Raw genomic sequence first — 14,878 nt, forward strand, 5'->3', positions numbered from 1 at the left:
CCACTGTTTCCTACTGATGCGTCAACAAAAAACTAGATCGGTAAGAGCTGCTACCCATTACGCCACCTGGTTACTGGCACCAAAAACACAACTTCCACGAAAATAAAGCCGCAAAAAGAACGAATCAAGTAAGCAGTCGCGGTGTGATTTTTTGTTTAGCCAACACGGATTAAATTATTAGCTAACACTATGTTTAACATTTAATGTCACGGTGTCTTGTAAAATTTCCAGATGCTCGGGAGCCGTGGTTGAACATTCGGCTTTCAGACACTGTTGAGCGCCACGTACGGCCCGTACAAATGTCGTATCCATATTGAATCTCTATCTTTCATCCATCCTCCGTGCCCCCTTTCTTTTCTTTTCTCGTCTTCGTTCACCGAAGGCTTTGGAAGGGCAGAAGAAGGAATATGGGGAAACCAGGAGACGAGAAATAACATTACAAACCATAAGAATCGACTACCAGTATCGATACAGTTGACGATGGAGACGAAAACTAATAATCGATAGAATTCCACCTGTTGTGCCAGTTAAGCACCTGTTACAGAACCCGCCTTGAGCGACATTGCAACATTATTACATCTTTCTTTTTATCGAGAATGAGAAAATAATTCCTCCAAAACCATCAATTTTATTTTCGATGCAACTTCTCCTCTCTTAAGTCTTAAGAAATCTCTTAACGACTCAGACTACATCAATTTGTTCCGTCTCCTACTGCGTCGAATGGCTTCTGCTACCCCTCAAGCTTTTCAAACGATCGACTGCACAATGGAGACGAAAGGAAATATGCCAAACTTCTCGTAAATGTCATCCTTTTTACTAACTCATCGCCTCCATGATTTCTTCGGGGCAACTTTTCAAGATTCGATCCTATTTACCCATCTCATTTGGTATCCGTTGAATGTGAGATGAGCTTGTCATAGGCGAAAAAAAAAGAATTTGGGACGAAAAGAGAACAGACAAAAACTGAGACACTTTTCGTAGAAGCTGTTCAAATAATGTATCAGCCAGCGTTCTGAAACGCTTTCGTCAATAAACTAGTTTGGCCTGAAAGATTGTGACTCATGACGATTGGGCCTAAACGACGTCGACTGTTGAATTCTAGGCCGTTTATTTTAAGCACTTTGACTTGACATCTTTTGAGAGTCCGTGTTTGTATAATCGTTTGGCAGTAATTTGAAACATAGTTCACCATTACCGTAATATTCTTGAAAAAAGGAAAAACCTAAAAGCAAGTTCAGCTTAGCTCTCGCATGCATAGACGCATATACTTTAAACTCGTTTGTCTTTTTTGCGTCTGTCAGTTTGTCAAAAAAATGTCCGTTTTGTCCCTTGATGGGGATTGTAGGTGACATCTAGCGGCATGAAAATTGACGGAGTGCCCATAGATTATATAACGTCCAATGACGTCAGCCGAAAGCTAGACGCCCCCACAGGCACCCGAGAGGAATCCCATGGCTGATACTAAAATGAAGGCAAATGGAAAATACATTGGCTGCGCCTAGCACGATTGTCAATATTTGAACAGTTGAAATTGTTGGACAAGGCTCACTGCCTGCTTCGCTGTTGTGATTATTAAAGTGTCGAGATAATGAGCAAAAAAAAATTGTTTCGGGCTCAACACCGTTGCCCAGATTCTGCTACCAAATGGAACACAGCCATTGGGGGAGGAGGGGGGAAGGGGGTTTTGAATATCCCAATTATACGACGACATGCCCCCCGCATAGGTGAACAACATGTTGGCGTCGAGCTATCCATTTTGTCCGAAGCTATACCGATACAAAGATGTCCTTTGCCTCTTCTATGTCTATTTTAATCGATTTGAATAAACAAAGATGAAAATTCATATCATCTTAGCTCCGGACTGTGGAGGACTCTTTCCTTCTATAAAAAGACCGTCATCTCCATGCGGCTATGATTTTGTCGGATTTTGTATAGAGAAATATGAAGACATCTTGAAATATTGTGAAAATAGGGAGTCTTGTCCTAGAAACCGTGTATCAGCTATTTCTCTTATGTCAAGAAGGGCAGGAACATACGTACTACGCTCCTTCTACGTAGAGAAGGCGTAGCAGCAATATTTCTATACCGAAAGCTACCGGATACGCCCTGTGCAATTGCTGTTATTTTTCTATTTATTTTTGTTTTCTCTTATGTTTTTTTTTGTTTTTTTTTTTTGTGCATTAATTAAGTTTGCATCCCCTGGATACCCCACATGCACTCTGATGGGGTGTATGGCGCAAAAGATTCTGCCGGCTGCAGGCTGTAAGGATGTGCATTGTTGAAACAGTTACACTTGTAAAACTAGTCACATGAAAACCAAATACGTTTCAAACATGTCGAATCCTATAGATACAGAACCTACTACCATGCTTTACAAAAGCCCTAAATAAAAAGGAGATATGGTGTGGCTCGATACTGTTTAACGAGTTTCGTATAGTTGACATTACACTCCTGTTTGAATTAAAGTATGGATTTTCAAATCTTGCAACTCACTGCGCTTTTATGGTTTATTTCTAAATGAAAAATGACCGTCACGGATGATATGTTTTTGCTTAATTGCCTTCGGGTATTTATTTTGGCTCGGATAAATTATGATCATTGAATTTTATTGTTTTGGCTTGAAAAATAATAATAACTAAACATTTACTAATTTTGTTGATAATGTTAGTAAATTTATTGCTAGGTACATTTTCATTTCTCGCTACCGTCTAAAAACGTTTGTGGTATCTGGAACTACTCTGATTTTTCTGCTAGCAAAACGACCTGTTTCAATGAGTTTCTGACTGCAAAAAATGTTCTGTAGGGCTAGCAAATTTTAGGTTTGGATTACCAACGCATTGCTTTTTATGTTCGTTCAACTTGCTCGTCAAACGCGTCGAGTAAATGTGTCCATACTCGTCTTAAACTGATAAGCCTTAACGTTAAGATGTATGTTAACACTCATATAAGTAGGTTTTTTAAAACTCCCAATAGGATACTTTCAGCCGTGTAACACCAAAATCTACCAATTCAGAGTCATAGACCCAGAGTTCCTCCACTATGGCTATTTTCCCTCTTAGAAAAGAGGTACCCTCTTGCGAGGGGATTACTATACAAAAAAACGAGGGTTTTGGATCGGGGCATGGTCGGGCGTATGAGCGATTTTCCGCCCGGTGGGACTGCCATCTATCGACAAATGAGTTTCTGCGTGGAGTAAAACAACACACCCGCTAGAGGCGCTCCCACCGGGCGGAAAATCTCTCATTGCGAATTTTTCCCAAATTTATGGATTTTAGACCAAAATTCGTGCCAAAAAACGTGAATTTTCAAGCTAAAGGTAACCCAAAGTTTTGTAATGAACAGCAAATTTCGTTCAACGTCCCACCCCCCTTTAAAGTTAAATGTCGTAAACATTTTTCGGTTACTTGACGAGTTAGTTTTAATTATATTTATATAAAACAAAAACATGTTTGTGATAGGATTTGTTAGCGTAATTGTTGTAGCACCGGCCTTACAACGCAGAGATAGTAGATTTCGACTTTCAAAAGCGACAAAATTTCCCCCCCCCCCCTCATTTAATCACCGCTTAGTTAATACTCTTATCGGGATCCAAAAAGCTGCTCTATACCCCTTTTAATGATTTGCACGTAATTGCGAAGCATTTTTTCCAAATTTACGCCAAACTTTTGCGGGAATGTAAAACTCGAAAGAATCTTGTACACTTGTCAAAGAATCACATTATTTATTGATTTTTCACAATTTGGAGTAAGAAATCTGGGGGTTGTAAACTCGAAAAAATATTCGAACACCTCAATATTTTTAAGTAAAAAATATGAAAAATACAAAAAATATAAAAATATATTTAAAAAATTAAAAATCCGCAATAGTGATACTTAATTTATTGAAATTCTCATACGTGCGCAGTTATGATCCTAACGGAAATAGTTAAAATAGAAGAACCCTATCGTAAAACCAGAATTACGCCGAAAAATTTAGGTTTTTGACAAAATTTCGGATGGATGGACATATGCCTTCCAACTGTAAAAGGTAATAGATGGCGCAGGTCAACAATCACATTACATCAAAGCCTATGGCTTCCATCGTTTCACGCTGTAACTCTATTTCTAATACAGTTACAGTTCGAATACGATTAGACTATTCGTATTCGAGAATCGAATTTCGAATATATTTTCGGATCGGGTGGGTCGGGTCAGTTTTTCGGGTTAACAACGGCGCCCCGCAATCATTTTTTATTGAGGATACTTCAATGTTTATTTGTGAAACGACTAACATTTTCTGTTATCCCACTGGCCACTGTTACTTTTTTCGAAAGTGGTAGCTATAGTACTAAGGCTGTAAGGCAATAAGAACATAGGGTAGAGAATCTAGGGTTCTGAAGTTTAAGTGCCGGCGCTGATTTGGTTTTATTTTACAGAGAATTAAAATTTTGGGCTTCATTTGCTGAAGGAAATGTACATTTTTAATTATTTAAGGGTTAATAGAGTTTTTTTGCAAAAAAGCATGAAAAACGTGTAAAAAAAGATCTAGAAAAGCTTCGCAAAATTTAGCAAATCTGGAAAATAGGAAAAAATAGAAAAAATAGGAAAAAATAGAAAAAATATGAAAAAATACAAAATTTATTAAAAATATATTTTTTATTTAAAAATTCGTACACCCAAATGACGAGTCGACAACCCCCCGAAGAAATCTCATATATCTCGCCAAAGAGTTTTACATCCCCCTAATTTCTGAATCATCCACCATCTTGAATCTGAAGCCAAAAAGCTTGGATTGTAAGCAGAAAATTAACTTCTCGTACACTTAAGTTTGGAGTTGCCAACCCATCGGAAATGAACTATAGCCTATATACATCTGGCGACAGGGTATCATTTTAACGTCGCGCACTACACGTCAGTAGGATTCAAACTATAACAATGGAACTGGATAGCAAAATTATTCAGCAAAGAAAGATATAAAAATATACATTTTTACCTTTAAAATCATTCATAATGAATCAACAGGTGATACAAGTAATTAGACTCCTAGAAACGGTTCAAATTGCTCAGTTCAAAAACTCGCAAATATTTCGCCGTTTTAGTTTTAAAAAAAACGCTAATATCATCAGCACTTTGGTGTCTCAAAATGTTTCTTTGTCTACAGGACAGAAGCCTACATCACAAAACTACGTAGTATACCTGCGACTATATCAACTTATTTTATTTTGCTACGATAGTTTTTTTTAGATATTTAAAGGGAAAAACGGCCAATGTGAGTATTAGTTGCTCTCCCCTAATTTAGCATTTCATCCCCTGAAAAATACTCTATACTCTTCCAAACCAGATATCCGCATTAACATTTAAATGCAAAAGGGTTAATTCCGCTTGTATAGGGTGATTTCCGTGGATTCTAAATCTACGTCGCTAATTATGTAGCAATTGAAATGCTGCTATCTGAACACTGTTCATCGAATAAAATTTTTAAATCTAAACAATAGGCTGTTATTCGAATAAAATTTAGACGAAAAACACAGTATTCTTCGATTTTATGTCTTCATATAATATGAAATCCCTATGAAATCTGGATTCTGTTCTTCCCTCTTGTCATATAACTTTTTTAGGCTGAGGTAGTCAGCTGGTCACAATGTAATAAAGAGTCAGATGACTCATTGTGTTCCTGTTAATCCCGTAAGGTCAACTGCGGACTAGCGGCTGGCCATTTCTATTCCTTGGAAAACCTTGAATCTAAACTAATCCTTATTTTTACATAGAACCTTCGATTCACAAGATTAATTAGACCTCATCTAGTCATCTTCCTACCCTTTACACTCTACTACTACTACTATTACTACTACACGAGGTTATCTTATAACCTAAGAGTTGTTTAGACTTATTGGTGGAGATAGGTGAATAATGTGCTTATCTTATATTCATTCCCGTATTTGTGTGTTAACTCCAACAGTGATAGGGCAGTGGGTTGTCCAAACTTGATCCCGAACAGCAGTTGAATATACTGTCATTTTTTTTATGACCGTCCATCGGTCTATAAGCATTGCCTGATTTAACAAATTGTTCATGATAATATTAGTAATTCTAGACAAAATGTCGAATAAAGGGCATAATTGTCATTTATTCTCTTCGTTTGTCTTGCCTTCACCGTGATTATTACCTTTTTCTTTGTTTTTCTTTTCTGCGTTTACTTAACGGTATGTTTATTTTGTCGCTAAAGACAGTTTCTAATCTTTACCCAAGCATTCTGAGTTAAGGCAGTGCTATTTCCATGGGTTCAAAAATTGGTGCAGTATCAAACGATCTCGTTGAAGGACTTTTCTACGCTGTTTGATTGTACTGATTACATTCAAGAATAGAGAAGTCGCATGTATCGATGCTAAACAAGTTGTAATTAAATTCACTTCTTTTCTGAGTTCTGCCCTCAAGCTACAGATTTAGGCGGGAAACCAAGTGGAATGGACAAATTTAAGCCTTCCATTAATTTCAATATTTTTGTGGGCGTATTAGAGTTATTTATTGTTGACGAAAACCAACTTATCAAATAAAAAAGGTCTACAACTAAAATGGGCTTCAAAAATATTAAAACGTTGTCCTTAAGCGACTTCGAAAACGACCTATCCGTTAATCTCGTTCAAAAAGTGACGGGATGTGTAATTAAGATGTTAGGTGGCGCCCAAAACATTAAGCCTTTATTTTTCGAGTTCTTCCGCTACAATGATACAACGATGATATAATAACTTTTTTTAAATGTTTGAAGGGTGGACGTGGTTTTTGTACAAATCGAACGGAACTGCTTATCTAGAAATTCAGAAGCTATAGTAAAGAAAATTTGAAATTTAATCACAAAATAAAATGAGTTTTAAATGATTACATTTTAAATTATAATCTCTTTGAAATTGTAGGAGAAATGGGATTTATTTTAACAATCATTTTTATTCGAATATTGTCTCAAATTATTCTTGTTTTCATTTTATGTCAGGATTTGAGTTCTGTGTTTGACCTTATTTAAATAAGTTTCTTTGAACGTCACCCTTGAAAACATAAAAAATTTCTCTTACTACATGATGAGCGAAACTCTCTGGCAAAACTTCAGAAATCTTAAATGTGAATCACGAGCAGCCTGGCTGGCTTCCTTATTTACAACAGAATTGGTCAACAGATGGCATACACAAAAACTCTAATGCCACCTTTGCAGAGATTTTTATTTGACTAAATTCAAAAAAATACTTTACGCAGTTATTACAAAAAATTGTGGGATGTCGTTCAAAAACTATTAGAATGTATCATAAAATTATTAAGATATTTTATGATTTTTTAAAAAATAAAAAAAAATTCATTGGAAAATGTTTGCACTAGATTCTAACCGAGCCTACTGGTCTTCCGGAGTCTTCTGAGTATAAAAGCCACGTCTGCAGACATTATTTTATGTAGAATCGTCTGTTTTATCTGTATAGAGCACGTAGTATTTCCGGCTGTTTGTGTTCTATTTTTATATTTATTCATTTTAAATCTTTTCGACGTGTTTAAAATTTTATCAGAGAAATGTCAGGTCTAAGCCAACATCCTCTTGTTTCTAAAGCTGAAGAAGTAGCCGATGAGGTAAATATCTGTAGTTGACCTGCCAACCCATGAACCGTGACGTGTACAACTAGGTTTCAGAAGTAATAGTTCGCCCTGTTTTTTTCCCCATTCTCTCCCTATCTTATGAAACATGTGACCGGATCGTCAACAGGTGCTTCGACGAACCAAAACAATTTTGCCAACTCTTGCAAGGCTCTGTCTCATTTCCACATTCCTTGAAGATGGCATCCGTATGTACTTCCAGTGGAATGAGCAAAGAGAATATATGGACATTTCTTGGGGATGTGGTAAATTCTTAGCCACAATGTTCGTCATAATCAACCTCTTTGGCCAACTTGGTGGTTGTTTCATGGTCCTCCTTCGTTGGAAGGTTGATATTGCCTGTGCCCTACTTTTTGGCATTGTCTGCATGCAGGTATTTTGAATTTAAAGTGACTGTGGAATTTGTTCTCATACATTTTATTTGCAGACGGTAGCTTACAGCATATTATGGGATCTTCAGTTTCTGTTCCGCAATTTGGCTCTGATTGGAGCTCTCCTACTTGTTCTTGCTGAAAGTAGGCAAGAGGGCAAGTCTCTTTTTGCTGGTGTTCCTACTCTGGGTGACAACAAACCAAAGAGCTATCTCCAGCTAACAGGCAGAATCCTGTTGGTCTTCATGTTTGCAACACTGCTCCGTGTAGAATTTTCATTCATGCAGGTAATGCTTCTTTGATATGAAATTTTAAGTAAAGTTCATGTCTAACTGCAACTTTTCTTCTGCAGATTCTCCAAAATGTTGTGGGCTCTGTTCTTATGTTGCTTGTCACAGTTGGCTACAAAACCAAGTTGTCAGCATTAATTTTGGTTGTTTGGCTTACTACCTTGAATTTCTATTTGAACTGCTGGTGGACCATCCCTGGTTATAAGGCGATGCGCGATTTCTTGAAATATGATTTCTTCCAGGTAAGCTATTTTTATAGGGTTATCCATTTCGTATTATAGGTCGCTTTATTCGTGTTTCTTCTCTAGACTCTTTCCGTCATTGGCGGTTTGATGATGGTTGTTTCGCTAGGACCTGGTGGAGTCTCTATGGACGAACACAAGAAGAAATGGTAGGCAAATTCGCTATCGCTCATTCTGGATACTAAAGGAAACAGCCATACATCAAGCAATCACACGGCAGGGGAGTCGTTTTTATTCGGAAGACTAATTTTCTACATCTAGCAAAACGATATTAAGGTGTTACAGCTTCATTAGCTTGGTGAATGCACAAAACATGGTTCTGGCCCCCATCCTTGTTCAGGAACTTGTATTGAAAATGTTCCCCTTGCCCATGCTCTATTGCAGATTTTTATCCCTTTTGATTAGATGTTAAATTTTATTTTAGAGTTTTTCTTTTTTACATCTAAGATCCCTTGCTATTTCAGTTCACGTGTGCAGAATTTACATTCCCTTACTTCTCTGCTCTCATAATGCTCCGATTTATTTAAGTCTTGCTTAATCCTGATGCCGGTGGTAGAGTTTTTCTTACGAACTTGGTGTTCAGTGAGCGGGGGAATTGTGATTCTTGTGTCTTGAAGTGAACGTGAAATCATGTGTCCTCCAGCTTTAGGGATCTTACAACGTGCATGTCAGCCCAATGTGAAATTTTATCCTTTTGAAATATCTTGTACAACGTGAAATAAATTGGAAGAGTGTCAATTATTCTCTGGACTTTATCCTAGAGTTTTCTAGCGTCATCAGTGTTCGTTAAATCCGTTACGGGTCCTCTCCTGATACTGATTCTGATTCGTTTATCTTAGGATCATCAACTGTTAAAGATGTCTAGTACCACGGGTAATGAATAGGTTGTAAAATTCATGAACGTACAAAGAATCTTGTAAACTGTAATGAAATTCTTCGTTTGATGCGAAAGTTAACTGGAAGTTCGTGCTATTAACTGTTGCGTTTTTTAACGTTTATTTTAATTGGTATTTTGCAGCAACAGTTACTATAGCCATCAATGAGCTGGATCACTGTTTCTGCGCCAAAGATTCTTGTACACCCTGGAATTTAACGAGAAATTGTTTTTGTACCCGATTTACCACACTAAGAATTCACTGGGAGAATGGTCATTTTGTATTCAATTTTGTCCCCATTACACAGGACTTGACACTAAAGACGTTGAAGCGAAAAAAAAGGGATAAATAATATGGAGTTGCCCGGTATATTATAAGCAAGTGCAACTCTTTAATTTAAATTTTATATGTGTACAATATAGTATATATATAGAGAATGTAATAAATCGTAAATAGCTAGGGTATTTTCTGATTTCTGCTTAGTGATTATCAGTAGCTGATGGGCGCTCTGTTGGAGACGATTTTACTGCTGGCAAAACTGGAATATGTTGATCAGCCATAGAGTCGAAGAGAGACATCAGCAAAACCTCCAAAACCTTTTTTTGCAGCTCCGGAGACATTTTTCCTTCTTTGGACTCCTTCTCAAGAAAATCGGCAAATTTTCTGAGAGCTTCTTCTGCTTCTGGATGACCAGCTTTGTTCATCACCAATTGATAAGGTGTGCTTTATAATTTCATAACACTAGCTTTAAACATGCATCTAGATACCTTGACTAAGGCTCTGCGAAAACAGAATTCGCGCTAGTTGATAAAGAATCTCTTCCAACGTATACTGGTTACTAAGGAGATCGACAATATGCGCTTCGTTCAAATGTTCTTCCTTTGTGTTGCTTGACGATGTCCCTCGCGTTTTGATTTCATCCTCTAGGCGGCCAGTCTCCTCTTTCTAGACATATGTCGCCAAAACAAAATGGTATTAGAAGCGAGCCACATTTGATTGTTTTTGGAACAGCTATGATTTTTGCCTAGATGACCCACCGGTTCATTTGAGGATTTAGGTACGGGACCGTAGCTAGTCACCACAATTTCGCCTTTATGAGATTTCTGACCTTCTGCGGATAAAGCCTTATTCGACGGTGCCAGCAGTTCGGTTAATTGTTGGCTCTCATTATCTTCCTCGTTCTCGTTGGGAATGTTTTTAGTGTTTTCAGGTGGCACCGTTGGCGCTGTCTTGTCAGCGTTAGTGCCATAACGAAGCCGAATTTGGTGCAAGTCATGTTGCACCTGTTCCATAAATTCTTTGCCTTCTTCGACAGTTATCTAGTCACATCATTGAAAATCGAATTACCCATTAAAATTCTTTTTCAAATTACGAAACCTTAATTTGCTAAAGCCACCACAATCAATCAATTTAATGCCCTAAAAATAGGTATATTTGCTCACCAGTCCTTGATTGACAAAATCTTTGATGGCGTTAATCACGCTGTTCTCGTCTCCTGTCCAAAATATGTATTCGGCCATATCGTGAGGAGTATCGTTGCTGAAAGTAAAATCACTCAAGACGAAATCACTCTTGTCATTATTCAAAGAGCGCTTCGCGTCGTCAGCCGTCGGTGGAGACGCATCATGATTGGCAACATCTGAGATGTTTGCCACGGTTTTTTGGAGATTTTTATTATTTAAACTGTGCAAATCCTGGACATCGACGTCAGTCTGCAACCAGGAATCACGTAAGAATTAGTCTAAATATGGAACGTTTTTGAAGCAGAACACAACTTACCTCCTGCGACGATGCTTCTGGTGGATACGGGACTTCTAAAAAATAGTGCAAGAAGAAGATAAGTTAACACAGTTTTTATCCTGCGATTTCTTGTTGTTGTTAACTTAAAGGTTTGTCAATTTTTGTTTGGTTTTTACAGTTTGTTCAGCGCTACAATCAATGGAGAATTAACATAATTGCCGGATCTGTTGTAACTTAACACCGGGGGTAGGTCTACCAAAAAGACGCTTTCTCAAATTGATCATTTACTTCCGTACGTTTCAAAATATCTGCGTTGTCCGTACAGACCAAATCTTGCAGAGTTAAGAAATGTTCTATCAGCATGGTTCTCAACGCCATATGTTTCATACTAATAACGTTACAGCATTCAGTGCGTATACTACAGATCCTACCGATCACGTTTAAAGTCGATTGGTGACATCATGGCGCATCAGGGCATAATCAACTGAATGCAGTAGGCAGTTTATGAGAATTTACGCATTTAACATCAGTTTATGACTTTGTTTAAGAAAAAGCTAGCCTACTCAATGCAAACTTTTTGGGAATAACAGAATGCAAAATACTTTGGATTACAACCTTTATTAATCAGTCGGAAACCATTTTCGACAGGGGCGCCAGAAACAGCCTGGGCCAATAAGAGGATCGTTGCCAATAAGACGATGCGTGCCGCCAGTTCCCGACCTTTCATAGCAGACTCGACTCTCTGCCGGGATGAAAATAGCCCCATAAATTCGGCTACGGCTAGAAAACACAGCGAATGTTTTTTGGCACATAAACAAAATAAATAAATAAATAATAATTTTAAAAACCATAAATAAAAAACAATAGTACTTTTACTACTACCACCAATACAAATTAGCAGTTGTCAACCACATAAAGTTACAGGGTTACAGCTGTAGAACAAAACACGGCAATAGCAACAGTGGGTATATTGATTGTTTTCTTGGCGCATGATTCATGCCACATATTTCTCATCCCTTTTAAGAGAACCTTACAGGTCATACTACAATTTCAAGACGCGTCTGTGCAAAAAAAAAACAAACAAAACAAACAATCTTATTCTTTTGACCAAATTATTTATCGAATCAAACGGTGTTGCAGACCAGAGTAAACTTCCCCAACCCCATAGAATTTCAATATAGTGTCATATTGACCTAGGTCGAGAGTGTAAAGCAGTCTCTGAATTACGTAGGGTGTAGGCTTATATTACCAATTACACCACAGAGAAGAAATCGATCGCAGAACCTTAACACAAAAGATCTACATGGATCCAATTAGACGAGAGAAAACACAAACAATACAGTTAATCCAATAAGCTACGTGTAACGAGATTGCCAAACTACATAGGTACGTATGTTAGCGTAAGAAGCCCCTACTAGTTTTGAACTATAATATTTAGATATTCAAGTTGTTATATACTATTTTCTAAAGCAAAGCAGCAATGTTGTGAACGTGTTGAAAAATGCAAATCGAAGTCTACATTTTTTTGGCAAAGTATTTCAAGATAAAAGGGGTTCTGAATAAAAATATGTTCAATACAGAAAGATACCTGTTTCAATACAAATTGTCCACAATTCTAGGAAAATAGCAAAATAGCTGCTTCACTCGAAAGATAACTGTGCTAATCTCCCACGCCATTCAACAAGATCAAGAGTGGATGAATAATAATACTTAATTATAGAACGCAGTGCATCTGACATAATTTTTAATCGATTTGTTGGCTACCATGTTGGCTTACCTTTTTTTTGTGGAATGTACGGCAAAAGTAGAATGTTTGTTTTGTTTTTTTTACTTTGTCTGAAGATACGAATGATAAAATGAAAATGTTGTCTTGTTTCAAATGCTTGTCAAACCTGCGTAGGTTAGTGATTGGGGGAATAAAGGCGAGTAACTGACTAACGCTATGGCAGTTCTGCTCTATTTTGTGCTGGTTGACCCACGGAAAGGGAAAGATGGTAACCACCGATAAAAGCTTGACTTGCGCAGTAGTCATAGGGCCTATCAAATGCCGCACTATTTTGCAAAAAAAAATCGCTTTACGATTTGAAAATGAAACTCGTCAATTTAAAATGCAATAAAACACCGACTTTTCTTACAGAATCGTCATTTACGTTTGAGTATCTGTTGCTGGGCTTAAGCATTACAGCAGAAACAGATGCCTATTTAAGAGATAGGACTTTAACAATATACCGTTCTATATTGCACAACTTCGATTGGAAAGTTGTTCATTTTTCAGTGCCTCTTTTCTGGGTAGCGTATCCTACACAATTCTTCTGCCTAAATCAGTTTGTGACTTTTCCTTCACAATTTGTAGGGTATACGCGTTGAACATTCCGTCAACTAGAAACAAGGTGCTCTGCCGCACATCAAAAGCTTTAGGCGGTTCACAGTCATTGCCCCTTCCGCCTTTTCTATAATGCAGTTTTCGTTCGCACACTAGTACAGATGTCACGTATCAGTTTTCGTGTCTTTCCCCAAATTTCTTTACCGGATGGCAAAGAGCCTATACTTGTAAAAAGGTAGAGCCAACTTCAATTTTTTCCTATTTTTATATCTACCTGTTAATTTTTCTCATTTTTTGCTGCTTTCATTTTTCTACAAATTCATGTATTCATGTTTACGAAAGCACTCGGAATACATGTATTTGATGATAGCGAACCTACTTACTTGATGTCGGATAACGGACGTACGAAGAAACTTGAGTGATTTAAACATTTTTCAAATATTTAGAAGGATTTACATATACAGTATAGTAGCTAGCTACAAAATTACATTACTGGACCTCTGAAGTAAGTAATCTTTTTATTGAACGGGCCATTCGTATTTGTTTCTCACAAATAGGCTAGCCTACATTCTTCAACCATCTTGTCAGTGTTAGCCTACCTGAAAATCTGTGGAAATTACAATACGCAAAGAGTTTAAAATTTAAACTAAGCGCATTGTCAAGATGATCACTGGCTCTTTGCTGAGGGCGAGTTGACGTTTTTTGGTGGAAAATGAGAATCATTTAAACGGATTGTTCAAATGAAAATTCCATACGTGCTGTTGAACCAGGTTAAACATTGACTATTCGCGCTAGATTCTGTAAAAATCATACTCATTTGAAGAAGGAAAAGTGCTGATCAGTCTACCGTGTTGTGGCATCCATACGAATCCATAATACGGAGGACGACCTTAGGTCGTCTCGTCTTGGTCCGCATTCATCAATCAAGAAGGTTATCATTTTGATTTTAGTCTATTTTGCATATTAGTTTTTTTTTTCTATGTAGACCTTTAAACCACACACTACGAAGTAAAAGACCACGATCCCTATATTGGGTTCGGTGGACATGCTTGGTCCTGCCGATGGTGGCGCTTGCAAAGTTTTTGGAACTTTTCGGGTGTTTTTCCCATTTTCCCTTTTTCCCTACTGAACCAATGTTTCACACACCGGCTTTTTCAGGTGAAATTTTTATTGTAAGATATTACCTATATTTATTTACAGTATATGAATATTTTTGTCCCATTTCTAGTTCCTGTGAATTATTTAAATTTTTTCCATCTGGTCCTCCCCGGTCCTCCCTAACAAATTAACAGAATGAATCGTGAAGCACAGCATAGTCTACGTCTCTGTACTTGTAAACTTAATCTCGGTCGTCGGGGCGAACCCTACCGTCTTTCACGGGTACACAGAAAGGTGGTATCTCGGTATCTTTCCTCCTCTAAACAAAA

The 14,878-nt window shown here is 37.4% G+C and overlaps 2 protein-coding genes and 1 long non-coding RNA gene across 5 annotated transcripts; 2 read left to right on the forward strand and 1 right to left on the reverse strand.

Annotated features, from left to right (window-relative positions):
• The first annotated feature begins 1 nt into the window (after position 1).
• Positions 2 to 1,079, forward strand: LOC116925098. Its single transcript, XR_004395329.2, has 2 exons — positions 2 to 128; positions 232 to 1,079. It is a non-coding gene; the product is annotated as an uncharacterized LOC116925098 (long non-coding RNA).
• A 6,324-nt stretch (positions 1,080 to 7,403) lies between these two features.
• On the forward strand, positions 7,404 to 9,383 carry LOC116925095 (surfeit locus protein 4 homolog). Its single transcript, XM_032931716.2, has 6 exons — positions 7,404 to 7,586; positions 7,720 to 7,983; positions 8,038 to 8,268; positions 8,334 to 8,513; positions 8,580 to 8,662; positions 9,353 to 9,383. Exons 1-6 carry the CDS (start codon positions 7,530 to 7,532, stop codon positions 9,366 to 9,368), a joined length of 831 nt encoding a protein of 276 aa, XP_032787607.1. The 5' UTR covers positions 7,404 to 7,529; the 3' UTR covers positions 9,369 to 9,383.
• A 267-nt stretch (positions 9,384 to 9,650) lies between these two features.
• LOC116925094 lies at positions 9,651 to 13,082 on the reverse strand. Of its 3 annotated transcripts, XM_045175472.1 has the most exons (8): positions 12,906 to 13,080; positions 12,717 to 12,788; positions 11,744 to 11,908; positions 11,168 to 11,202; positions 10,831 to 11,100; positions 10,426 to 10,707; positions 10,156 to 10,333; positions 9,651 to 10,082 (listed from the first exon to the last, which is right to left on the reverse strand). In XM_045175472.1, the coding sequence occupies exons 3-8, from the start codon at positions 11,892 to 11,894 to the stop codon at positions 9,868 to 9,870; spliced, it is 1,131 nt and encodes a 376-aa protein (XP_045031407.1). In that variant the 5' UTR covers positions 11,895 to 11,908; positions 12,717 to 12,788; positions 12,906 to 13,080; the 3' UTR covers positions 9,651 to 9,867. The 3 variants fall into 3 exon arrangements, with proteins under 3 accessions (XP_045031407.1, XP_045031406.1, XP_032787606.2); XM_045175471.1 differs by lacking the exon at positions 12,717 to 12,788 and having other exon boundaries at positions 9,651 to 10,070; positions 11,744 to 11,910; positions 12,907 to 13,082; XM_032931715.2 differs by lacking the exon at positions 12,717 to 12,788.
• Between the last annotated feature and the right edge of the window lie 1,796 nt (positions 13,083 to 14,878).

Source organism: Daphnia magna, linkage group LG6 (assembly GCF_020631705.1).
Source record: "Daphnia magna isolate NIES linkage group LG6, ASM2063170v1.1, whole genome shotgun sequence".
Taxonomy (NCBI): Eukaryota; Metazoa; Arthropoda; class Branchiopoda; order Diplostraca; family Daphniidae; genus Daphnia; species Daphnia magna.